Below are 27,678 nucleotides of genomic sequence, written 5' to 3'. Positions count from 1 at the left end.
AATTTGTTTTTATTTTTACTAGGTAGTTAGCAAATAGTTAATAACTATTTACCAGTGACGTGCAGTGACGTCAGAGGATGGTGAGGCAGTGGCTAGGATACGCCTTCATTCTTTAGATATCCTTTGTTGAAGAAATAGCAATGCACATGGGTGAGCCAATCACATGAGGTATCTATGTGCAGCCACCAATCAGCAGCTACTGAGCATATTTAGATATGATTTTCAACAAAGGACATCAAAAGAATAAAGAAAATTAGATATTAGATGTAAATTGGAAAGTTATTTAAATTTGCATATGGGTTTCATATGGGTTTCATGTCCCTTTAAATGGTGTCTTGGAAAACTGTTCAACTTAGTAAACATCTAATTTTAGTCTAAAAGGATTGTAACAGAAACACTTGCCAGATAACACAATGCTTGCTCTGATTATGAGATCTAGAAATCCATGCCCATTAAAATATGTTTAAAACATACATTTTACTTTAATGCTGCAAATTATGCTTATAGATTCTTTCATTACATAAGGGATGAGAGTCAGAGGGGGAGGAAGAGAGACAGAGAGAGAAAGAGACCATGGGGGAGAACAACACATAAGGAGAGAGATGGATAGATAGATAGAGAGAGAGACACACACACACACACACACAAGGGGGGGGGGGCACAGCATTTTAAAGTAATAAAACAGCAGAGCTACAGAGAGTTCAGAAAATTAGTCTATAATTTAGTGTGCAGTACAGAGGCAAGCTGCTAAATTAGTGGGTGTAAAGTTTGAGTAAACAAAATACAAAAACGACCCTGCTGTAAAAGAGTAAACAAACACTAAACCACATTCATTAAATTATCATTTTCACTAACAGAATCCCTATCAGTAAAATCTTACTTTAATAAGATGTGGGTGAAACACTGCTCTCTGTGCCTCTCTCCTGCTCTGTAAGGATTCAGGAAGTGACAGTGGCACATTCCACTGCACTTAGAGGGGAAGAACAGAACTCTCTTTTTCACTTTAGCAAAGCTAGCAGGTTCACAGGACAGCAACAAAATATATGAAAGTTGTTTTTTTGCATTTTTTGTTTTGTTTTATATGATTTAACATCCAGCCCCAACCCTATGTTCCACTTACTAATGCCTCTCGCTGGATTGGTTCAGCCCAAATAGGACTGCCTCAAATAAGCAGTTAATGAGCCATGCAATGATCTTAACCACTTGCATCCAGTAGATGGCGCAGCATGTTGTGTAATGGTGGGCAGACCTGATTGTGCCTCTTTATTGCACAACATATAGCTGTGAGAAAAAAAATGGTGGGAAAAAAATTTTACAATTTTTTTTTTAAAGCCAATAAAAAATATATATTTTTGCCCATATGAGAGGTGAAGCACTGCCTCACCTGCCTCTAGTGACTGCACATCACTGCTATTTACTAACTAGTCTACCTAGTTAAATTAAATACAAACTTAGCTGTGAAATAAAAATAAAACCTATTAGTTATATTGTAGCTAGCTTAGGGTTTATTTTATAGGTAAGTATTTAGTTTTAAATAGGAATTATTTAAGTAATGATAGTAAATTTTATTCAGATTAATTTTAATTATCTTAGAGTTAGGTGTGTTAGGGTTATAGTTAGACTTAGGGTTAGGTTTATGGGTTAATATATTTATTTAGTGTTAGCGATGTGGGAGGCCAGAGGTTAAGGGTTTAATAACTTTAGTATAGTGGTGGCAGCAACGTTGGGGGTGGCAGATTAGGGGTTAATAAATGTATGTAGGTGGCGGCGACATTGGGGCCAGCAGATTAGGGGTTAATAAGTGTAGGTAGGTGGTCGGCTATGGTGGGGGTCGGCAGATTAGGGTTAATAATTGTAATGTAGGTGTCGGCAATGTCGGGGGCAGCAGATTAGGGGTGTTTATACTCGGGGTTTATGTTAGGGTGTTTTGTGTAAATATAACTTTTGTTTGCCCATAGACATCAATGGGCACTACGGAGCTTTACGCTCCATTATTGCAGGTATTAGGCTTTTTTTTTACCCGGCTCTCCCCATTGATGTCTATGGGGAAATCGTGCATGAGCACGTCAAACCAGCTCAAAGCAGCGCTGGTATTTGTGTGCGGTATGGAGTTCAATGCAGCCATATCGACGGATTTTTGCAAACCTGTAATAGCAGTGCTATTAAAGGTGAGCGGTGGCAATAACTTGCAAGTTATTACTGAGCCACTCATAATGCAAAACTCGTAATCTGGCTGTATGATTCTAGATATTATCTGGATTGATTTTAGTTACATTAAGGCTATCTCCTGGTAAAGCCATACATACATTCCTATTTCTTATTGACATTTTCTTCCATGGAATAAGAGGATTCAGATGAAGGAATGCATCGTAACAACACAGACCAGGTGGAAGTATGTTAAAAAATGATTTAAGGACATATTTCTTACAAGGATCCAGCGGCTTTTAGAAACAGGGCAGATTATGTTCAGTACATACTGCTCCATGCATATAGAAAACAGTTTATTTGAGGTAACATTTTTTACATCAAATTAATTTCAATTGACATGTTTAACCCCTTCACTACTGAGAATGTCAGAGAAAAACTTGCTAGAGAAAGGTACCAGATCCTTTTTTTTACTTTCATTCAGTTTAAACAGAAATAGAACCTTTATATATATATATATATATATATATATATATATATATATATATATATATATATATATATATATATATATATATATATATATAGCATAAAAAGAGCTTCCAGTGGTTTCGCCTAGAGATTTATGCAAAGGGGCCGATTTATCAAGCTCCATATGCTAAATACCGCTGCTCCATAACTTGTCCGCCTGCTCTGAGGCTGCGGACAGAAATCAACCCGATCGAATATGATCGGGTTGATTGACACCCCCTGCTAGCGAATCTGTAGGGGGCGGTATTGCGCAAGCAGTTCTGGTGAACTGCTTGTGCAATAATAAATGCCGACAGCATATGCTGTCGGCATTTATCGATGTGCAGCGGACATGATACGCTACATCGTATCATGTCCGCTCGCACTTTGATAAATATGCCCCATAGAATTAATAAATGATTGTGAAATTACCATAGAAAAGTAAAAAAAAATATAAAAAGATGAATTATGACATTCCCAAAAACCTGTAGCTTTCTAACTGTAAAAAAGAAATTCTCAAAATGTGTTCTATAGTCTACTTTAAGACCAAACGTATATATTTTTGATCATTTTAAAGTTTTTAATATCTGCAGCTATGTCCAAAATCACGAAATGTAATAACTCATTTGGTATAGCAAAACTGCACAAATTCTCCAAATTGACCCCCAAAACTATATATGTAATTAAGGTGAACAACCCAAGGTTGTCTAGGCCTATTTTGGTATGTTCCATGCCATCATTTGACCGTCAAATGCGATCACATAAAAAAAAAATCTTAACGTTTTACAAAGTTTTGGATTTTTCATAACGCAAATGGTTGTGAACGCTTCTATGGGATTACCTTTGTTCAGAAATAACTTGCATGCATGGCATTGCCATTGGTTTTTGGTAATTAAAAAGCCACTAATTGCAACTGTACACCACACTTCTGAAATTCCCAGCAGTGAAAGGGTTAATTGGTTATCTGTTAAGAGTAATGTTTATTGTAGTACAGGGATTACCGACTACCTGACACCTCCCTGATCTCTTGCTGATCCCTCCCAAACAGCAATCTTCCCACCCTACTCCCCACTAGTCCCAGTTATTTTAGTTAGTGGCAGACAGTCAACCAGTATCCAATGTAGGTTGTTTTTTATTTATGTATTTTTTTTTTTAATCTTTTCATTTTTCTATAGTGTAGCTATCCCTCCCCACTTTCAAACTTCACTGATCTCTCCTAAACAGGTATATAACTATTCCACTTGTAAACTCCATCTAAGGTACTGGCAGCAAGTCCTGGTGTAGTTAATTTTTAAATTTATTTAGTTATTTACACTTTTTTTCTGCAGTTTAGGGATCTGCCCAAATCCTCCCCACCTCCCCCTTCCAAGTGATCAAACTTTTATTACAGTTTTCTGTTATGTAGGAACCCACCTCCCACCTTCAATTGTTCCTTTTTCTGTAGTTTAGGGACCCATCCCTCCCTCTTCCCTTACAACGCCCTCATTTTCTGTAGTGTGTAGTGGTGTGTCCCTACCCCTCCCCATTATGAGCTGCACCACCCACGGAGCCACTGCACCTATACAGAGCGATACTGTCTGTGTCACTGTCTGTATCAATGATCTGTGTTCATATGGTAAGGAAGCATAATCAGTGTTCTCTTACCACATGAAAGCAAATGCTTTCTGTCTTTTTAGTTATGGCTCCTGCTGTCAAAGCTGTAATTGGGACTGTAACCTGCACCACAGTGTTGGATGTACGTACTTTATCAACACAGAACGCTTGTCAAAGTACTATGTGGTGTAGTACCTATGTCCAGTTGGCTTAAGGGGCTAATCAGATAATTCAAGTTTTCTAAATTGTATTGAATGTGGATAAATTCTTCTCATCAGTCACATATAATGGGAAAAATACACAATTATTGGGGTATTAGTGTGCATTTATTGATGAAACTTAAACAATCTTATACCTCTGACACTACCGCATTCAAGGTCACCCTCCCTTAAACAGGAGTGACTGTGACAAAATTACACTTAGAAACAACAGGGGCTAGAGATGCAAGAAACAGGGGAAGAGCAGGCAGCGGGCATAGCTAGGTTGTTAAACAATCCAAGGTCAGGGCAGGCGGCTGATGAGGCAAGGTCATTAAATAATCTGAAATGAGGGCAGGCTTAGGTACGAACAGACTGAGAACAAGGAATAAGTGCAAGGGTGGTAGAAACTGACCAAACAAACTAGCAACGTAAAGATGGACCAATGTTGATTATAGAGGCCAAGGATTGTGACTAGCAACAGGGGAGCAATGCGCATGGTTACCTGTATGCTCAGTGATTGTTTAGTTTAAAGGGATAATGTACTCAGACAAGCTCCATATAAGAGAACTCTCTCCAACACTGAAAAGATGATTTTAGTTGCTGCCACTTGTTTATGCAGCTTTCCTAAATTTCATTATAGGAGTCGGTTTCAACAGTCAAAACAACTATAATGATAAAATTAAGTTAAATGAGCAGCTTGTAAACAATTTTATATACTACAGCAGGTCACATGAATCACTGAAGACATATTAAAGTTAAAGTTTACAGTACAGCAAAGCCCAATAATCTAGATATTCCAGTGGTCATAACACTTTATTTCTATTATGTTTAATATTCCCAAACAAATATCTAAAGTGGGGTTATTATAATTTCCGGTTTTATTTATTTCTTTGAAGCTGTATGAAGTGTTATAATACCTTACCGTTACACCTTACCTGAAATGTTGCCAAATGTGTGGTCAACATCTGGTCCACTTAGGGAGGGATGAGTTGGACCATTGATCCTCTCCCATTCTGTATCATCATTTAGATCTTGAATCCAGTAACAAAACCCATCTTCAAAGTCACAGTTGATTCTTTCTTCATCTTTAAAGAGATATATTTTAAATATATTATGTTTGTTTTTGTCTCTTATTGTATAAAGCAACATTTCTTATGTGTTACAGGCCTCACTTAAAGATGGTGTGTGACTAGATTCCTATCGACCAATCACCCTTGTTTTACCAAGCCTTTTTTTCCCCCCAGTGCTGAGCCAATGTTAAGCTTTTTTGTTACCTACATTTAAACCCTTTGTAAGTTAAATTTCAGTGAATGGGCCATTATATATTGTTTTTTCAGCAGGTCCAACAGATTCACAATATTCCATTATTAAATTTATACTTCATTGCATGTTAGTAAGGCTGTGTCAAAAACTATAAAAATAGCTTAACATTTTTGTGTTGATTTTAGTAAATAATATTGAAAATGGCCCAGTGACCACTGCTGTTACTGTAATCACCTGACTAAATTGTTATCAAATATAGCCACATGTGAAATAGGGGCCCATGTAAAATAATAGTTTTTCTTGCAAGGTGTTCAATGTTACCACAGTGATCACCTGACTGTACAAACAAATGGCTAGATTACAAGTCTTGAGTTAGGGTTAAAAAGCAGTGTTAGCCGGTCCCAACGCTGCTTTTTAATGCCCGCTGGTATTACGAGTCTTGCAGTTACAGGTGTACCGCTCACTTTTTTGGCCAGACTCGGAAATACCGCAAATCCACTTACGTCAATTGCGTATCCTATATTTTCAATGGGACTTGCATAGCACCGGTATTATGAGTCTGACCAAAAGTGAGCAGTACACCCTCTCCTGTCAAGCCTGGTACTGCATTTAAAAGTCAGTAGTTAAGAGTTTTACACTACAACGCCGTAGCATAAAACTCTTAACTTAAGTGCTAAAAAGTACACTAACACCCATAAACTACCTATTAACCCCTAAATCGAGGCCCCTCCACATCGCAAACACTAAAATAAAAATTTTAACCCCTAATCTGCTGCCCCCAATGTCGCCGCCACTATAATAAAGTTATTAGCCCCTAAACCTAAGTCTAACCCTAACACCCCCTAACTTAAATATATTTTAAATAAATCTAAATAAAAATTACTATCATTAACTAAATAATTCCTATTTAAAACTAAATACTTACCTTAGGATAGGTTTTATTTTACAGGCAAGTTTGTATTTATTTTAAAGGGCCATAATACCCAAATGTTTAAACACTTGAAAGTGATGCAGCATAGCTGTAAAAAGCTGACTAGAAAATATCACCTGAACATCTCTATGTAAAAAAGAAAGATATTTTACCTCAAAAGTTCCTCAGTAGCCACCTCCCATTGTAAAGGATTTCTAAGCAGCATTTTAGTGTGTTTGTCCTGGGACATCTGAAGGGACTAGCATCGTGCACTCTCATATTAGTTCACCAATCAGGTAAAGGAAGCTTACTATGAAATCTCATGAGAGTTAAGTCAAATCTCATGAGATCACAGTAAGAGTTCATGACCTCAGCACTGCTGATGCTGATTGGCTGCTGTTCATTTCTTCATTTTTTTAAATTTGTTTACCTGCAGCTGGAAGCAGCTGAGTATAACTTTTTACACAGAACTTACTCTGCTGAGCTGAGGAAATTGTGAGGTAAAATATCTTCCTTTTTTACATAGAGATGCTCAGGTGATATTTTCCTGTCAGCTTTTTACAGTTATACTGCATCAGTTTCAAGTGATTTAGCATATGAGTATTATGTCCCTTTAACTAGGTACAATAGTTATTAAATAGTCCGAAGCGGAGCATCCTCTTCAAACGACAGCTAAACACAGAATAAAGGTTCCTTTAAATTACGTCATCCAAGATGGCGTCCCTTCAATTCTGATTGGCTGATAGAATTCTATCAGCCAATCGGAATTAAGGTAGAAAAAATCCTATTGGCTGATGCAATCAACCAATAGGATTGAAGTTCAATCCTATTGGCTGATCCAATCAGCCAATAGGATTGAGCTGGCATTCTATTGGCTGTTCCAATCAGCCAATAGAATGCCAGTTCAATCCTATTGGCTGATTGCATCAGCTAATAGGATTTTTTCTACCTTAATTCCGCTGCTCCATAACCTGGTTGAGAAAACCCCTACAGTCGATAGTACTATCATAATTGTCAGGCAACAGTATCCGGGGTATACTAGTAGAAACAGGGGAGGAGGTTGCAGCACCAGCAGCAGGGACCGACTGTGTGACAACAGGAGCAGCGTTTTTCTCTGCAACAAGTGAGGAGAGCATAGCGGTTATAGCTTCTAGTTTAGAATCCAAATTCTGTAAGTGTATCGGATGGGTTCCCAGGGTCTGTCCCCTAAGAGAGAATGCTCTTGTTACCTAATTTGGGTCAGTGGGATATTTCACTATCAGACCAAACTTGGCCAGTAGTCTTCGTATCCCAGCATCAAGTGGAAGGATAAGGAAATATCCCAGAACAAAGTGAGTTTAAAAAAGGATGTAAGCAGTACTCATGCAAGACAGGGTAGTCCTTCATGGCAATAAGGATAAGGCAGAGAATGCTGATAAAAGTGACCTTTGACCAATGAGACTGTAAGGTGTGAGGGTCATTACAGAAATGCAGCCTGCACTGGTTGAGAAAACCCCTACAGTCGATAGTACCATCATAATTGTCAGGCAACAGTATCCGGGGTATACTACCAGACACAGGGGAGGAGGTTGCAGCACCAGCAGCAGGGACCAACTGTGTGGCAACAGGAGCAGCGTTTTTCTCTGTAACAAGTGAGGAGAGCATAGCGGTTATAGCTTCTAGTTACAATCCAAATTCTGTAAGTGTATCGGATGGGTTCCCAGGGTCTGTCCCTTAAGAGAGAATGCTCTTGTTACCTAATTTGGGTCCATGAGATATTTCCCTATCAGACCAAACTTGGCCAGTAGTCTTCGTATCCCAGCGTCAAGTGGAAGAATAAGGAAATATCCGAAAACAAAGTGAGTTTAATAAAGGAGGTAAGCAGTATTCACGCAAGACAGGGTAGTCCTTCACGGCAATAAGGGTAAGGCAGAGAATGGTCAGAGACAAGCAAAGTCCGGCAACAGAAAGGCAATCCAGCAGTTCAGCAGTTCAGGGGGAAACCAGTAGAGTGGTCAGGAACAGGCATAGGTCAGCAGCAATAAGGCAATCAGCAGTTCAGAAGTTCAGGGGTAAACCAGTAGAATGGTAAAAAACAGGCAGAGGTCAGCAACAATAAAGCAATCAGCAGTTCAGGGGTTAAGCAATAGAGTAGTAGTAGTAGAAAAATATAAGCACCCAGGAACACACATAGTAACACCTATACTTGGGCAAAGTGCACAAAGTGAGATGTACTTACATAGGCGCAGGTTCGTGCCAAGAACATCAAATAGGAGAGCGGTATCAGAGGCCATAAATGGCGTGCGCCGATGACATCATCGCCACAACAACCGCCGCGACCATGGCAACGGCCATGGTAGGGGAGGCAGAGCGGCGTCACAGCTCCCACGTTAACTACGCTCAACTTTGGCTTTTTGTGCGCGGTGGATACTGGGAGTATTACAAGTTGAAAATAAAAAGTTTTCACTTGTGTGCTAACTCGATCTTATGGCATTTTGGTAAAAAAAATTAATATATATATATATATATATATATATAGAGCCATATATCTATATGATTAAAGTTATATATATATATATATATATATATATATATATATAGATATGAATAATATAGGAACATGTTCCCCTATGTGAAGAACACGGAATGTAAAATATTTACAGTAACTACACAGTTAAACACTTTATTAAATATGGATATTGCATAAATATGATTTTACATGTTTTCACCTACTGCACTCTCAGACTTGACCAGGTACACATCCTATGACCATGCAAAATGCACAGCCCTGGGTGCTCAATAGCACTCTCAGGTAGCTGTACAGTCCCCAAAGCCTCGGGCAGTTAACCCAAGACAAGTCTGCGTGCAAAGCCCAAAGGGGAAATTACAAAACAATTTAACACAACACACATAGTACTGGTACTCACTTGCAAGCACCCAGCTAAGATTAAAAGCAAAACTGGAAGAGTTAGAGCAATTGAATTTATATGTATGTATGTATATCTATAGATAGATAGATAGGTAGATAGATAGATATATAGATAGATAGATAGATAGATAGATAATGTATGTATGTGTGTACAGATGCATTTATATGTTTATATATATATATATATATATATATATATATATATATATATATATATATATTCACAGTCACATATACACATATATGTATATATAGACATTATATAGACTTGTCTGGGGTTTACTGTCTGGGGCTCTGGGAACTGTACAGATTTCCTGAGAGTGCACCCAGGGCTGTGCATGTTGCAGGGTCATAGGATGTGTACTCGATCCAGTCTGAGAATGTAGTCTACTTCCCTGTTTTTTATGTATCATGGGAGATTACATAAGCCATTGCTATGTCTTATGCATATTTATGTATACATATATGTGTATATATGTTTTAACGCAAACAGATACAATAAACCTGATATCACTTGCATGCAGCAGTTAGCACACCACTTGTAATCTGGTCCTAAATTAGTTAATGACTATTTAGATGATGAGTGGTTTAAAAAGTACAACTTTTTATGCAATTGGAATGGCATATACATCAATAGGTAAAATATGTCTATCAAAAGAGCACAAAACCAGATTATGCAACAGATTGTAGTGCAGGTTTGCATGAGTGAGCTTGCAACCAAAAATTAAGACCAGTTTCTTATCCTCTCGGCCACTTCAGAAGTGACCCCAGTCTGATCCAAATAGGGTGATTTGCAACCTCTGCTCTTGCTTTTATTTGGTTTGCATGAGAGCACGGGACAGTGTTGCACAAGCATTTGCTCGTCTTGTCCACAGAACAATCATAAATGGGGTCCATATCAATTTGTAATGGTGTTTCACATTGCTGTTGATTTATTAATGGTTGCACTCAAAGGTTTGCCAAAAAAAGCTAAATTATCAAACTTGATCTGTTACTAGGGATGGGCAAATGTGTTTATATTCAAATTCTAAAGTTAAAATGAATGTTATTGTAAAAATTCAATTTATATAATAGAATGTTTATAAGAACGAATATTCTAAAAAATTCTTTTATCAAATGTTATTTACAGATTTTGAATGTCACTTTCAAATTCGAATATGATATTCAAATTCGAATGTCACATTCAAATTCGAATATTACATTTATAAAACACAGTTGTAGATTAGAAATACTATTTTGAATTTGAATGCTAGAATCAAATTGGAATGTGACATTTGAATTAGAATATTACATTTATACAACACAGTTGTAGACTAGAAATAATATTTCGAATTTGAATGTCACATTTAAATTCAAATGTCACATTCAAATTCGAATATTACATTTATAAAACACAGTTGTAGACTAGAAATACTATTTTGAATTTGAATGCTACATTCAAATTAGAATGTGATGTTCAACTTTGAATATTACATATATACAGAACAGTTGTAGACTAGAAATACTATTTTGAATTTGATTGCTACATTCAAATTAGAATGTGATGTTCATCTTCGAATATTACATTTATACAAAACAGTTGTAGACTAGAAATACTATTTTGAATTTGAATGACACATTCGAATTCGAATGTCATATTCGAATTTGAATATTACATTTATAAACATAGTTTTAGACTAGAAATACTATTTTGAATTTGAATGTGACATTTGAATTCGAATATGACATTCAAATTTAAATATTACATTTATTCAACACAGTTGTAGACTAGAAATACTATTTAGAATTTGAATATTACATTTATAAAACACAGTTGTAGACTAGAAATACTATTTTGAATTAAAATGTTACATTCGAATTCGAAAGTCACATTGGTATTCGAATATTAAATTTCAAAATTGAATGTGATATAAAATACATAGCTAAACATTTTATTATTCAAACGAATATTTTCAAATGTTATTGAAAAATTCGAAAACGAAAATTCGAAAATAGAATGTTATATAAACATTTGAAAATCGATTCGAACCAACAAATGTATCAAAATTCTTTTTAAATTTCGAATTTTTAGAAACATTCGCCCATACCTATCTGTTACCACTGTTTTAGAATTAGAAATAAGAAATACAGTGCAAATACTTTCCAATTACATCAATTCTTGTCAAGGAGGAAAATTGATTTTCATATTTAGTGCTAAGATTGTAGTCCCATATGTCTTAGTATTATAGCATTATATCACTTTTACATATATTTAGAATCTTTATACTTGCAATAAACAATATACAAATTATATACAATATTTTATACCATATATATTTATTTTCAGTCAACACTTACTACATTTGGATGACAGATGAAAGAAGAGTAACTATCAGCTAAGCAATATCTCATTTTGTTATTATTTCAGGGTTCCATGAATATGGTAGCTCTTGGAAGAAATGGTTAGCACTTTTAAGTGTATGATATTGTGCAATATAATCACAATTGTTTGCAGACAAGCAGTGATTTTGAAATACCGCACCTAATTCTGTATCCTAAACAACAGAATTGGAACCTATATTTTATCTATTATGTTTCAGTTTGGATAATGATCCATTCTATACTAAAATATCAGCCTTAAACTATAGCCTCCTAAAAAGTACAAAGTAATAAATATAAGTATAAGTATTTATAACAATACAATAACTAATAAAATGAAGGGAGAAATGGTTACTACTGGGAACAAAATTTGATTGTTCTTCGCTCTCAGTTGAATGTTGTTTATTCAAAGCTTTCATGGAAGCACATATATTTCAACTGTAATCGTATTCCTAAGAATAAATCTGTTTGGCTGTATTTGTTTTAAAAGCACTTTAGGAGCTATAAAATGGATAACTGATGGTATACCAATACTAACTTTAGTGCCCCTGTATCTATAAAAAAGGTTGAAACTTGAATTTCTATTAACTCTACAATATAGTTTTATCACAGGTAATCATATAGTAGAGTAATATCATCTCAAAAGAGTAGAAGCTTTGGCAATTTTAAATAAACATAAATAAAAAAACTGAGACTCATGACTTCAATTTAAGTGAGTTTTGATAAATCTCAACTGTAACAATAAAGTTTTGCCTTGAAAGTGCTTAAAATGTTGTTGCTGCAAGAAAGAATGTTTGTTGTAGATGTCATTCTTAATTTGCCTCATATATACTCACTAAAACATCAAGACATTTCAATGTCTTAGATATAACGCTGAACTGATATAATGAAATAAAAAACCAAGGGCAGATTACAAATTTAGCACAAAAATGCAAGCTATATAGAGCGTAAACATATCTGGAGCACAATGCATACAGCTTTGATTTTTTAGCTCGTATTTCTAACCCATGGTTAATATTTATTGTGCATGTGTTAGTTTAGTGTACATTACACAAGTATGAGGTGCACTATGTAAGTATTGGATGCCTTAAAAATTGCTTTGGGTAAACATTTTAACCAACAATGTTCATTTGTTATTGATTGTCAGAGGTTGAGTGCAAAGTATTACCACATATTATCAATTGTTCTATACTTGTAAATTAATTTAGCTATTCAGCAGTGAGGTATATCACTAAAGGGACAGTACAATCAAAATTAAAGGGACACTGAACCCAAATTTTTTCGTTCGTGATTCAGATAGAGCATGAACTTTTAATCAACTTTCTTATTTACTCCTATTATCAAATTTTCTTCATTCTTTTGGTATCTTTATTTGAAATGCAAGAATGTAAGTTTAGATGCCGGTCCATTTTTGGTGAATAACCTGGGTTGTTCTTGCTGATTTGTGGATAAGTTCATCCAACAATAAAAAAGTGCTATCCAGAACTTTGAGCCAAAAAAAAGCATAGGTGCCTTCTTTTACAATCAAATGTACTTCCGTTATCAAATTTGCTTTGTTCTCTTGTTATCCTTACTTAACGAGTTGTCTCTAGAGCAGCAATGCATTACTGGGAGCTAGCTGAACAAATTTGGTTAAACAATAAAAAGAAAGAAATATGTGCAGCTACTAGATATGTCCACAAACAAAAAAAATATTTTGTCATAAAAAAGATTTGTTTCATATTTTTATGAAACTTTCGGATTGACCGCTTTTCGTCCATGCAGGTATTTGGTTCTGATGAATATTTGATTTGTATTTGTTACCATTTTTTTCCAATGGAAACAGCTAATATACAGGTATATTACGAGCTGTGCGTTCGTATTTTAAAGCTGAAAAAATTGTTATTTTAGCGTTAAAACAGCAACGCAGCCATTACAAGTTTTATCGGTATAGCTGTGCCGCAAGCCTTTTAGCCTGTAACGCAACATCAGTCCCGCACTCACATGGGACTTCTATAGCACTGCCATTACAAGTTTTGCGGTGAGGCTAAAAAGCTTGCGTTACACCCTATAACGACAAGATCCGTACCATCATCTGAGAGCTGTATTTATGTGTTTTATGCAACAAAACTGTTACATAAAACTTATAACTTAAGTGTTACAAAGTACACTAAACACCCATAAACTACCTATTAACCCCTAAACCGAGGCCCTCCTCCATTGCAAATACTATATTAAAGTATATAACCCCTAATCTGATGCTCCCAACATCGCTGCCACTATTAAAATGTATTAACCCCTATTACGCCGCTCCCCGACATCGTCGCCACTATACTAAAGTCATTAACACCTATTCCCCCACACCCCAACATTGCCCACACTTTAATAAATATATTAACTCCTATTCCGCTTCTCCCCGACATCGTCACCACTATAATAAAGTTATTAACCCCTAAACCGCTGCCCTCCCGCATCACAAACACTATTTAAATATTATTAACCCCTAATCTGCCGTCCGCCCACATTGCCCCCACTATACTAAAGTTATTAACCCCTATTCCGCCACTCCCCGACACCACCGCCACTATAATGAACCTATATAACCCCTAAACCACAAGCCATCCACAACAAAATATACTGAATTAAACTATTAACCCCTAAACCGAAAGCCCCCACATCACAATAAACTAATTTAACTAGTAACCCCTAAACCTATTACCCCCCTAACTGTATATTAAAATTACAATTTCCCTATCTTAAAATAAATTAAAACTTACCTGTCAAATTAAAAAAAAAAAAGTTTAAACTAACAATTAAACTAATATAACTATTAAACTAAAATTAAAATAACTATCAATTAAAGAAAAGTAAAATACACATTAAAAAAATCCTAACACTACTAAAAAAATTACAAAGTATCTAATTACAAAAAATAAAAAATACTAAATTACAAAAAATAACAAACAAAATTATCAAAAATAAAAAAGAATTACACCTAATCTAATAGCCCTATAAAAATAAAAAAGCCCACCCAAAATAATAATAAAAAAAAATCCTTTTGTAGGATATTAACCTAAGTTAAACAGCTCTTTTTCCTGTAAATAACCCAGAAAGACCCCCCAACAGTAAAACCCACCACGCAATCAAACCCCAAAATAATATACCTAACTCTAACAAAAACCTAAGCTACCCATTGCCCTGAAAAGGGCATTTGTATGGGCATTGCCCTTAAAAGGGTATTTAGCTCTTTTGCATTGCCCTGAAAAGGGCATTTAGCTCTTCTAAGAAAAGCCAAAACCCTAAACTAAAAAAAAAAACACCCGAAAAAGTTTAAAAAATCCTAACACTAACCCCCGAAGATCCACTTTACAGTTCCTGAAGTCCGGACATCCAGGCGGCGAGAAGTCTTCATCCAGGCACCGAGGTCTTCATCCATCCAGGTGGTGTCTTCTATATTCATCCCGGTGGCGTCTTCTATCTTCATCCTGGCAGCTTGGAGCGAGTCCAGCCTGAAGACATCCGGCGCGGAGCATCCTCTTCTGTCAGGATCCTCTCCTGTCACTCATCTTAGCACTTCCCCTTTTGTCTTCATATCCTGCATGCAACCTGGCACAGGTGCTTAGTAATTTTTTTGTATGCTTTCTAGCTACCTAACACTGAGCTCCTCTCTACCTGAGATATCCTGACAATCTGTATTCTGTTAAAAACTAACTGACTCTTCACTATTTGTTCTGACATAATCCAGCAACTACTGAAAGTATCAACCGGGAAAGGTAACTTTCTGATCCTGTAATTACAGCAGTTGTTTCAAATGTCAGACCTCGCAAATGTATTGATGCTGCAGTTTGCCAGCAATCAGAATTTGTCAATATAAGTTTGAGTAATCAAGAAGCTACCTCCGTGACTAACTCTGACACACTGAAACATCTACTCCGGATTCTTTCTCAACCATTTGCAGATACTAACAACAACAAAATAATATGGATCATTTTACCTTCACACAAGTTCAGGTAAAAGCAACACGGGAGTAATCCAAACCGCTCTGTGTACCGGACATAGGCTCTGCCCCAAACTTGTGACCTAATTTGACTTATAACCTCCCACTGTCAGCCGCATCAAGCAGAGGTTATTCATTACGCTGCAGTGCTGAACCTCCTCCTCTTTACTGTGTACAAGTTTCTGGAGACATGGTTTCAATTTAATAACACAGGTATCAAACTCACTAAAAGATCTAAGAGGCTACTTCCTTGTAGTAGCTTTATCATTCCAAGTGAAACATTTACCATCTTAAAGGTATATACACTAAACTTAAGATCTGCAGTTGTGATCCAAACTTTTGAGGGACAATTACAAAACCTGATTGCTTACATATTACTAAGCCTAAAAATTATTATGGATCCAGCAGAATTACCACAGTTCGTGTATAACTTGTCACAACATGTCAAATAATTGGGGCAAGGCTTCAGGGACCTCCAAGTTGTGAATGAAGCATTGTGCACTGTAATCAGAGATTCCATTACAGTTAAATCAAATCTTCCTGAATCCTTTCCAGAACTACAGATTTCACTACCTGACACTTTTTCAGGAGATAGTAAGACATACAGGAAATTTAAAAAATGCCTGTCATTTATTATTTAACTAAAAACCAAAAACATATTGCACAGAAAGGATAAAGGTTCTAACCCTTATCTCATTCCTGAGAGGTGAACCCAGGGTTTGGCCTGATTCCTTCTATTAAACCGATGACCCAATACTAGGATCTTTGGATGATTTCATAGAAACTATGGATGAGCTGTATCAAAACACCAATATACAGATGACAGCTGAGGCCAATATGCATAGCCTAAAACAAGGGAGACGTCCTGTCGAGGAATATATTACTGATTTTAAACAATGTGCAACGGATTCTCAGTGGAATGATGTAGCGCTAAGGAATCAGTTCAGACTCGGACTGGCAGAAACCATAAAAGATGAACTAGCCAGTACAGAACTCCCTAAATCTTTGGAAGCCTTAAAGAAATTAACTATTCAAATAGACTGATGTCTACGTGGAAGGAAGAATATCTCACCTCAGTTACACTACCCAATCACCTTCCAGCTCAAAAAGAACCTATGGTTATTGGAATCATCAGGGGACCTCAGGAAAGGAGCAGAAGGAGGATTAAACAACTATGCATGTACTGTGCCAACCCCACTCATTCAATAAAGGAGTGCCCAATCCTTCTCAAGACAAAAAAGAGTAAGTGCCTATCTCTATATTCTTCACTAACTACTAATACCAAACCAACTTACTGTCTTTTTTCTCTGTTTTTGCAGTGGGAACAAAACAGACTGAATACTGAAGCCATAGTCGACTCCGGAGCTTATGGAAACTTTATAGATAAAGCTTTAGTTATAAGAAATAAAATTCCTTTCGTGTTAAAGAATAATCATGTGTCAATTTGTGTCATTGATGGCTCTCAAATTAGTGCTGGACCTATTACACACCATACAATTCCCTTACAAGTAAAGACTGCTAGTGGTCATACCGAATATATAACTTTCAATGTCTTACCTTCACCCCTTTTTCCTATTGTCCTAGGTCTACAGTGGTCACAACTTCACCAACCTACAATTAATTGGAGCACCCTACAGGTAACTCTCAAATCTCACAGCTGCCAGCAAACTTGTTATCCACAACACCTACTTCTTCATGTTCCAGAAAGTAAAATTACTTTGCCTAAAGAATATTCAGATTTTTCTGACGTATTTAGTAAAAAGGAGGCCAAAAGTTTACCACCACACTGCATTTAAGACTGCCCAATTGAGTTACAACCAGGTGCCACTATACCGTATGGCCAATTGGCCATCTATATCCTCTCAGTCAACCAGAACTCGCACACCTAAAGACTTACTTGGATGAGAACCTTTGTAAGGGCTTTATAAGACCTTCCTAAAGAATAAAGACTCCTCACTCCGACCAATTATCGATTACAGGGAACTCAACAAAAGGACTATCAAGAACAGGTATCCCCTACCTCCTATTCCTGAATTTATCGAAAGCCTATATCAAGCAAAAATGTTCACAAAGTTAGATCTAAGAGGAGCATATATCCTTGAGTGCCTCAGAGAGGGGGACAAATGGTTGACGGCATTCAGTACTAGATATGGCCTATATGAGTATATGGTCATGTCATTTGGGCTGTGCAATGCCCCAGCGACATGCCAGCATTTTATCAATGATGTGTTCAGAGACTTACTAGACATTTGCATTGTGATAAACCTAGACGATATACTCATATATTCATACACACTACAGGAACACATCAAACATGTCACATGGGTGTTATCCAGGCTAAGGGTTCACCATCTATATGCCAAGCCTGAGAAATGTGAATTCCATACTGATCAAATTGTATTCCTAGGATACCATATCAGTCCATCAGGCAACCAAATGCAAGAAAATAAAGTTGAAATAGTAAAAGATTAGCCAATACGTAGTAGTAAGAAAGATCTCCAGCGGTTCTTGGGATTCTCGAACTACTATCAGAAATTTATCAAGGGTTTCTCAAAAATCGCCAAGCCCCTAACATGTCTTACAAGCTCTACCTCCCATTTTGTCTGGAATTCTGAAGCTACCAAAGCATTTAACAACCTAAAAGAAAAATGTACTACTGCTCCCATCTTCCGCTTTCCAGATCCCAAGTTACAGTACATACTTCAGGTAGATTCTTCAGATTATGCCATTGGAGCCGTACTCTCACAACAAACAACACTCAGTGACCCCATTCATGCAGTTGCCTATTTTTCCAAAGTCATAAGCCCTGCTGAAAGGAATTACCCGATTGGGGAGAAGGAGCTTTTGGTAGTTAAATGATCCTTAGAGCATTGGAGACACCTTTTGGAAGGAACACTACTTCCAATTATCTTCTATACAGACCATAAGAACCTGGAGTATTTGCAATTGAGTAAAACCCTTTCTTCCAGAAAAGTGCGGTGGAACTTATATTTCGCAAGATTCAGTTACCATATCATTTAGAGACCAGGGAATAAAAATGGAAAAGCAGACACCCTCTCGAAAAGACGAAAAACCAAAAGCAACAGAATCTTCTTCCAGTATTATCCCTAAGGAACATTTCATTGGCCTTTCCCTGCAACTAACAAAGGATCTACAATGATCATTAAAATCTGATGACAACAAACCTTATCATCTCTTACATAAGAATTCTAATGGCTACTATTATTATGGGAATAGGTTATACATTCCACCGGATTTACGTAACTTAATACTTAAAATCCACCATGATTCACCTTTATCAGGACATCCTGGTGTACAAAGAACTTTGGAACATATCACTAGAGATTTCTGGTGGCCATCTATATCTATCACAGTTAAGGAATACATAAAAACCTGTACAATTTGTGCTACTTCAAAATTCGAAAAATGTCCTCCTTACGGGTTACTGATGCCAATACAAATACCAGAAAAACCTTGGCAAAATGTAGGTATGGACTTTATAGTTGAACTCCCCTCCTCAGAAAATAAAAATACAATTCTAGTGGTGATTGACCTATTTATGAAAATGGCACACTTCATACCATTACATAAATTACCCACGTCCTAAGAAACTGCCCATCTACTCCTAGATCATGTAGTAAAACATCATAGTATTCCTCCCATACTCACCACTGATGGCATTCAATTTACTTCTTGGTTCTGGAGGAACCTCTGCAAACATATCCAACTTGACAACCGATTTAGTACCTCATTCCATCCTCAAACCAATGGACAAGCAGAGAGATGAAACCAGTGGCTGGAACAATACTTGCATTGCTACTGCTCATATCAACAAGGTGATTGGGTAGGTTCCTCTCTATGGCAGAGTTTGCCTATAATAGTGTTAACTCCTCAACAAAGATGACCCCCTTTTATGCCAATTATGTATATCATTCATCATTTTGCTTGACTTCTCCTGAAGGATTTGTCTGTCCGAAGGTAAATGAGTTGACAAACACTCTACTCGATAACTGCAAGATACTCAAAGAGACTATCCAGCATGCTCAAGGCTCTCAAAAGAAGTATTACGATCTACAGAGATGAACACCCCCAGCTTATGTAGTTGGAGATCTTGTTTGGCTATCAACTAAAAAACTGCAAATCCCTAGCAAAAAATTTGGAGGGTTATTTATTGGCCCATTCCCTATTCAGAAGATTGTCAATTTCAATGCAGTTACTCTCCAACTAACCACCAGTCTCAAAATACATCCTACATTCCATGTATCCTTGTTAAAACCTGCTGGTCCTATGAGAAGCACTGGACCAGTTCTACCTCCTACATCAGCTGTTTTGGATTCAGATGAATATGAAGTTCACAGCCTTCTTAATTCCAGATATTATAAAGGACAGTTACAGTATTTGGTACGATGGAAGGGCTTCACACCTGAAGATGATACTTGGGAACCTTCTTTCAATATTACAGCACCTAGATTGGTCTCCCTTTTCCACAGAACTTTCCCTCGCCGACCTCGTCCCCAAGCTGTGGGACAGTTTGCTTGAATGGGGGATCATGTCAGGATCCTCTCCTGTCACTCATCCCCTTTTGTCTTCATATCCTGCTTGCACCCTTACACAGGTGCTTAGTAATTTGTTTGTATGCTTTCTACCTGCCTAACACTGAGCTCCTCTCTACCTGAGATATCCTTACAATCTGGATTCTGTTAAAAACTAACTGACTCTTTGCTACTTGCTCTGACATAATCCAGCAACTACTGAAAGTATCTACCAGGAAAGGTAACTTTATGATCCTGTAAATACAGCAGTTTGTTTCAAACGTCAGACCTCACCAACTTATTGATGCTGCAGTTTGCCAGCAATCAAAATTTGTCAATATAAGTCTGAGTAATCAAGAAGCTACCTCCGTGACTAACTTTGACACTCTGAAACATCGACTCCAGATTCTTTCTGAACCATTTGCAGATACTAACAACAACATAATAAGGATCATTTTACCTTCACCACAAGTTCAGGTAAAACCAACATGGGAGTAATCCAAACCGCTCTGTGTACCGGAAATAGGCTCCGCCCCAAACCTGTGACCTCATATGAATTATAACCTCCAACTGTAAGCCGCATCAAGCAAAGACTATTCATTACACTGCAGTGCTGAACCTCCTCCTCTTTACCGTGTACAAGTTTCTGGAGACATTGTTTCCAATTAATAACACAAACTCACTAAAATATCTAAGAGGCTACTTCCTTGTAGTAGCTTTATCATTCCAAGGGAAACATTTACCATCTTAAATGTATATACTGTACACTAAACTTAAGATCTGCAGTTGTGGTCCAAACTTTTGAGGGACAATTACAAAACCAGATTGCTTACATTTTCATACGGTCACCACCGTACACTGGATCTTCAATTCAAGAGAAACAATGTGTTGTATCCCACTGAGGAATACAAAAGGCGCGCTGTTATGGGCAGGGTGGAAATGTATGGCTGATGGTATATAAATATTTGAATTTTCACAAAAGCAATGACATAATAAAATGAAACAATTGTGGATGTATAGTATATAATATAGTGATCCAACAAATTGAACTGCATATGAATAGTTACTATGTCCTTTGTCGAGTGGCTCTGACTCGGCTGATGACTGTAAGAAACCAGTGGTAAAAGTCTGTTTCTTTGAGATTGTCTTGTTGATCGGTGCTTTAAATGAAGGCAGCTCCTCTTGTTCCCAGAGAGCGGGGATGTAACTGTTAGAAAAGGAGATAGAGAGGGCGCCACATAGTGTGATAACATTTTAAGCAGAGTGGTAAAAATCTGTAGCGGTGGTGTGCTTACCAGATAATGTTGTACTGTGCTGTGACCAGTACTGTCTCGCCTGCTAGCACTTAAATCAGTGGCTAGTACACTGCCAAGCAGAGTCTTTCCTGGGGCTCTTCCTTCAGGCTGTGGGCTCCAAAAAAATCTTCAGTATTGGCTGCGAGCAAATCTTCGTTTTGTAACTTAGGATTTTGACTCAGTATTATTGTATAAAAAAATGTATACAACTTCCAGAATTAAAAGAATTTTAAAAGGCTTTATTATAAATAAATAAATAATAAATAAAGCCTTTTAAAATTCTTTTAATTCTGGAAGTTGTATACATTTTTTTATACAATAATACTGAGTCAAAGTCTTCAATTCAAGAGAGCCTTTTCAAAATGGCGTCCCTTGCATTCCTATTGGCTGATTTGATTTTAGAAATGCAAATCAGCCAATAGGATGAGAGCTACTGAAATCCTATTGGCTGTTCAACTCAGCCAATAGGATGAGAGCTACTGAAATTATATTGGCTGATTTGAATGGCCAATAGAATTTCAGTAGCTCTCATCCTATTGGCTGATTTGAACAGCCAATAGGATTTCACTAGCTCTCATCCTATTGGCTGATTTGATTTTCCAAAATCAAATCAATGGGAACCTCCAAAGGGGATCAGTTACGTTCCTGATCCCCTTTGGAGGTCCGCTGTGTCGAGTTCCCTTCGACTCTATTGGTTCCCCTGCTGGGTTTACTCTGACGCTGCTTGCTGAGTGACGTTTGCCTAGCGTACCGAGCTTACGCCTGTCTGACGGGCGACTTTTGGTTCCGTCCTGCCTGTCTGGGTACACGTTTGTACCGCCGCTCTTGTGAGTAACACTCTGTGTGGGGGGTCCGCTGCTCATGTGTGTCCCTTTGCTGCCTAAAACGATACTTGTCCCATGAGGCGCCTCTTCCATCTGTCATCCACAGGTTCCCATTGTCCACTCACCATTTCTGAGAGAGCTGCCTGGATTGCTGTTTGCTGAATCCGCCATCTGCCACATGCTGTGATCATTTGCGCACTTCTATAGAGACTCTGTGTGCTATCTCGGTTCTCTTTAATCTAGCAAAATCAAATCAGCCAATAGGAATGCAAGGGGCAACATTTTGAAAAAAGTTCCCTTGCATTGATGATTCAGTATACAGCAGCGACTGTATAAAGAGGATGCTTTGCGCCGGATGTCTTCAGGATGGACCTGCCGGGATGAAGATAGAAGACGCCGCCTGGATGAAAATAGAAGACGCCGTCTGGATGGATGAAGACCTTGCCACCTGGATGAAGACTTCTCGCGGGCTGGATGTCTGGACAGGAACTGTAAGTGGATCTTCGGGTGTGTTAGAATTTTTTAAACTTTTTTGGGTGGGTTTTATTTTAGTTTAGGGTTTGGGCTTTTCTTAAAAGAGTGAAATGTCCTTTTCATGGCAATGCAAAAGAGCTAAATGTCCTTTTAAGGGCAATGCCCATACAAATTCTCTTTTCATGGCAATGGGTAGCTTAGGTTTTTGTTAGCGTTAGGTTAATTATTTTGGGGTTTGGTTGGGTGGTGGGTTTTACTGTTCGGGGGTATTTGTGTTTTTTTTAAAGGAAAAAGAACTGTTTAACTAAGGGCAATGTCCTACAAAAGGCCCTTTTAAGGGTTAATGGTAGTTTATTGCAGGCTAGGGTTTTTTATTTTGGGTGGGCTTTTTTATTTTATAGGGCTATTAGATTAGGTGTAATTATTTTTGATAATTCCGTTTGTTATTTTTCGTAATTTAGTGTTTGTTATTTTTTGCAATTTTGTATTTGTTTATTTTTTGTTATTAGATACTTTGTAATTTTTATAATAGTGTTCGGATTTTGTTAATGTGTATCTTAGTTTTCTTTAATTGGTAGTTAGCTTAATTTTAGTTTAATAGTTATATTAGTTTAATTGTTAGTTTAAACTTAGTTTTTTTTAATTTGACAGGTAAATTTAAATTTAAAATAGTGACATTTTAATTTTAATATAAAGTTAGGGGGGCATTAGGTTTAGGGGTTACTAGTTTAAATTAGTTTATTGCAATGTGTGGGCTTTTTGGTAATTAGAGTGTAATGAGCAAAGTGTTATCATTGGCATGAGGAGTGTAAAATGAGATCTCGAGATTGCAGTGTTTTCTATGCTTGAATCCATATTCCAAATGGTGTGCTGTTTTAAGTATTGCAAATTTGTTTGCACATTTTTGCAGTAATTGATAATCCCCATATATTCTAGGGGCGGCATTGAGTGGCAATGTCTGCTCGTATTTCAAGTTGAAAGTAAATGTGATTGCTGAAACACAATTGCATTTAATGCTCAAACTTTTTATGCAACCTAAAATGTTTTGTAAAGAGTTTGGGTGGAGGAAACAGTTGCACTAAACTACTCTATTAACCCCAAAACAGCCACAACCCCATCACAAACTACCCCTCTATGCTATTAACCCCAAAACTGTCACAACCCCCAATGCAAAATACTGCTCTACTCCTAACCCCTAAACCGCTACAACACCTATAGCAAAATACCCACTAACAACTAAACCAGCTAACCCCCCTAACCTATGCCCCAAATATTATATAAAAAAAAAAAATACAATTACAGATTATTAAAAAAAAACTACAATTACAGAAGAAAACAAACAAAGACCGTCTCTGGGATGAAGATAGAAGACCGACCCCGGGATGAATATGGACCATCGCCGGGATAAAGATGGAGCGCTGCCGGGATGAAGATGGAGCGCCGCCACCTGGATTCAACTTTGGTGAGTACCAGAAGTGTTAGAATTTTTTGGGTGTTTTTTTAGACACCCCTTCAACCTCTACAGCAATGCTGGCAACACTCATACTTCTATTTCCCAAAAATAAACTCTGTATATGACGCTGAGCACGTTCACTCAACTTCTTTGGTCGACCATAGTGAGGCCTGTTCTGTTTGGAAGCTATCCTGTGAAACCACTGTATGGTCTTCCCACCATGCTGCAGCTCAGTTCCAGGGTCTTGGCACTCTTCTTATAGCTTAGACCAGCTTTATGTAGAGCAACATTTTTTTTTTCAGACCCTCAGAGAGTTCTTTGCCATGAGGTGCCATGTTAAACTTCCAGTGACCAGTATGAGAGAGTGTGATAGCAATAACACCAAATTTAACACACCTGCTCCCCATTCACACCTGAGACTTTGCAACACTAATGAGTCACATGACACTGGGGAGGGAAAATGGCTAATTGGGCCCAATTTGGACATTTCCACTTAGGGGTGTACTCACTTTTGTTGCCAATGGTTTAGACATTAATGGCTCTGTGTTGAGTTAAATTTACACTTTTATACAGGCTGTAGTACACTCACTACTTTACATTGTAGCAAACTGTCATTTCTTCAGTGTTGTCACATGAAAAGATATAATAAAATATTTACAAAAATGTGAGGGGTGTACTCACTTTTGTGGGATACTATATATACAGTATATATATATATATATATATATATATATATATATAAACATGATTATATCAAGATATAGATATATACCGAGATATATAGTAATATCTCTTTAAAAATACTTTATATTCCCCAATGTACAGAACATTGGAATGCAAAATATTTACAGTAAATACACGCTATAATCATGTATTAAATATGAATAGTGCATACATATGCTTTTACATGTTTTCATTTACTTAACTGCAAAGGGCTCCAATGCACTTCTATATTTGTCTATATGTGTGTACATATGTATTTATGTTTTTATATGAATGTAAATATTTGCATAGGAAATTAGCATATCTAGGCAAGATTCCCCGCTTGCCTAGATGTGCTAATTTCCTATGCAAATATTTACATTGATTTAATTTTGAGACTTCGGGGCCTATCTATCAAGCTCTGAATGGAGCTTGATGCTCCGTGTTTCTGGCGAGCCTTCAGACTCGCCAGAAACAGCAGTTATGAAGCAGCGGTCACAAAGACCGCTGCTCCATAACCCTGTCCGCCTGCTCTGAGCAGGCGGACAGGAATCGCCACAATTCAACCCGATCGTACTCAATTGGGTTGAATTGTGGCGATTCCTGTCCGCCTGCTCAGAGCAGGCGGACAGGGTTATGGAGCAGCGGTTGATTGACACCCCCTGCTGGCAGCCGATTGGCTGTGAGTCTGCAGGGGGCGGCGTTGCACCAGCAGCTTTTGTGAGCTGCTGGTGCAATGTTAAATGCGTACAGCGTATTGCTCTCTGCATTTAGCGAGGTCTTGTGGACCTGATCCGCACTGTCAGATCAGGTCCGCAAGACCTTTCATAAATAGAGGCCATGGAGGATTTCAATTTCAGTTTTTTATCTCCCCCCATAATTTTAATGAATTTTTGTTTTTATATGTGTATAAATATATAAATACCTGAATACATATGTACACAAATATAGACATACAGTATCTATGTACACACATATACATCTTTAGACATGTATATGTATGTATCTCTATATTAAAGCCTTTGGCCTGCCTTTTTTTTCTAATACCTGAGACCTCATATCTTTGAGCCCTTATAACTTTGGTGTGCAATGTTTTTTTTTTTTAATATTGTTTATTAGACAGTGTTATTATGAATGTAACTGTACTTTGTAATGTATTTTTGATGTGTTTTGTGACACGTTTTATTTTCTCGAAACAGTAAACCAGAGCTCTGAAGTCGAGGTAATCATTCTAGCATAAATCGCGATTGAGCTCACGCAATCATGTTTACTTTCAATTCCTAACACAGTGGCAATCTAACTTGCGCAAAAACCCGATATCACTTGCACGCAAACATTTGTTCTCCATTTGTAATGTGGCCCTTAATGCATATGTTCATCAAAATAGCAACACTATTAAATATATATAGTCATATTGTTTAACTGAAATACATTTATCTAAACAGATTATTAATATGGGGCATATTTTTCATGCTTCGTATGGAGCTCGCTGGAAACAGAAATTATGAAGCAGCGGACTAAAGATCGCTTCTCCATAACTTGTCCATCTGCTCTGAGGCAGCGGACAGAAATCAACCCGATCTGGTTGATTGACACCCCCTGATAGCGGCCGCAAATCTGCAGGGGGCGGCATTGCTTATGCTGTCTGCATTTATCGATGTGTAGCTATGTGCAGTGGACATGATACGCTACTTTGTATCATGTCCGCTCGCACATTGATACATATGCCCCTATATCTCATGTTTAATATGTGTTACAAATTCAGAATTACTTACTGGTAATATTGATGTCAGTGAAAACTGTGTATAATGCTTCAAAACCATTGTAATTGCTAGAAGAATGTGTTACAAATTCTGCTGTAGCTTGATTTGAAAATATCCGCACCGTCCCAGGGTTTGTTCCCCAAAGTGTTGCTAGAAGTAAACACACGGAATACTTGGCGATTAAATAATCTTTAAAATAACAGTAATCACTATAATACATATTAAAAATGTAAATTCCATTGTGCAAAGAACTCTGGTGAATGAAAGAAAATAAAATGAAAATCTTAAAGCTTAATATTGTTTACCATACAGAAACTGACATTTTTTATGAGCCCCAATTACAGGTGTTGTAACTGGTATTCTCAGTTGAGCTGCATAAAAGTTAACCTTTTGACTTGCTACAGTACGCTAATTACTGCTTATACAATGTTATCGTCTTGGTTCAGTATACAATAAAGAACGCTGCTCAGTTGTGAATTGAATTTGCAATAATTGTGTGAGACTACTTAATTAACGTGGATGAGGAGCTATATTAATAATATTCTGGTTTTGCTAACAATCACAGTGGAACTGGATGTACTCATCAACTCATAATATTTTATTCTTTCCTTTGAGAAATTAAAATATGGTTTAGCTCTATCACAATTGCTAGTTTTTAACCATTTCCACTGCTTAAATGTCAGATTAAACAAAACAAAATGTTTTCTATTATTATAATAATAACAATGATAATAATAATAAAAATGATAATAATAATGATGATAATAATAAT

The 27,678-nt window shown here is 37.0% G+C and overlaps 1 protein-coding gene across 1 annotated transcript in view; it reads right to left on the bottom strand.

Annotated features, from left to right (window-relative positions):
* Positions 1–27,678, bottom strand: part of TMPRSS15 (transmembrane serine protease 15) — an 839,864-nt gene that overhangs the window by 439,858 nt on the left and 372,328 nt on the right. The window contains exons 13-14 of the mRNA XM_053705190.1: positions 26,919–27,056; positions 5,384–5,533 (exon numbers count right to left, since the gene is read on the bottom strand). Coding sequence (XP_053561165.1) covers positions 5,384–5,533; positions 26,919–27,056 — 288 coding nt within the window. The remainder of the gene's footprint in view (positions 1–5,383; positions 5,534–26,918; positions 27,057–27,678) is intronic.

This window comes from Bombina bombina, chromosome 3, assembly GCF_027579735.1.
Source record: "Bombina bombina isolate aBomBom1 chromosome 3, aBomBom1.pri, whole genome shotgun sequence".
Lineage (NCBI taxonomy): Eukaryota > Metazoa > Chordata > Amphibia > Anura > Bombinatoridae > Bombina > Bombina bombina.
This window is presented reverse-complemented; position numbering and strand designations above follow the sequence as displayed.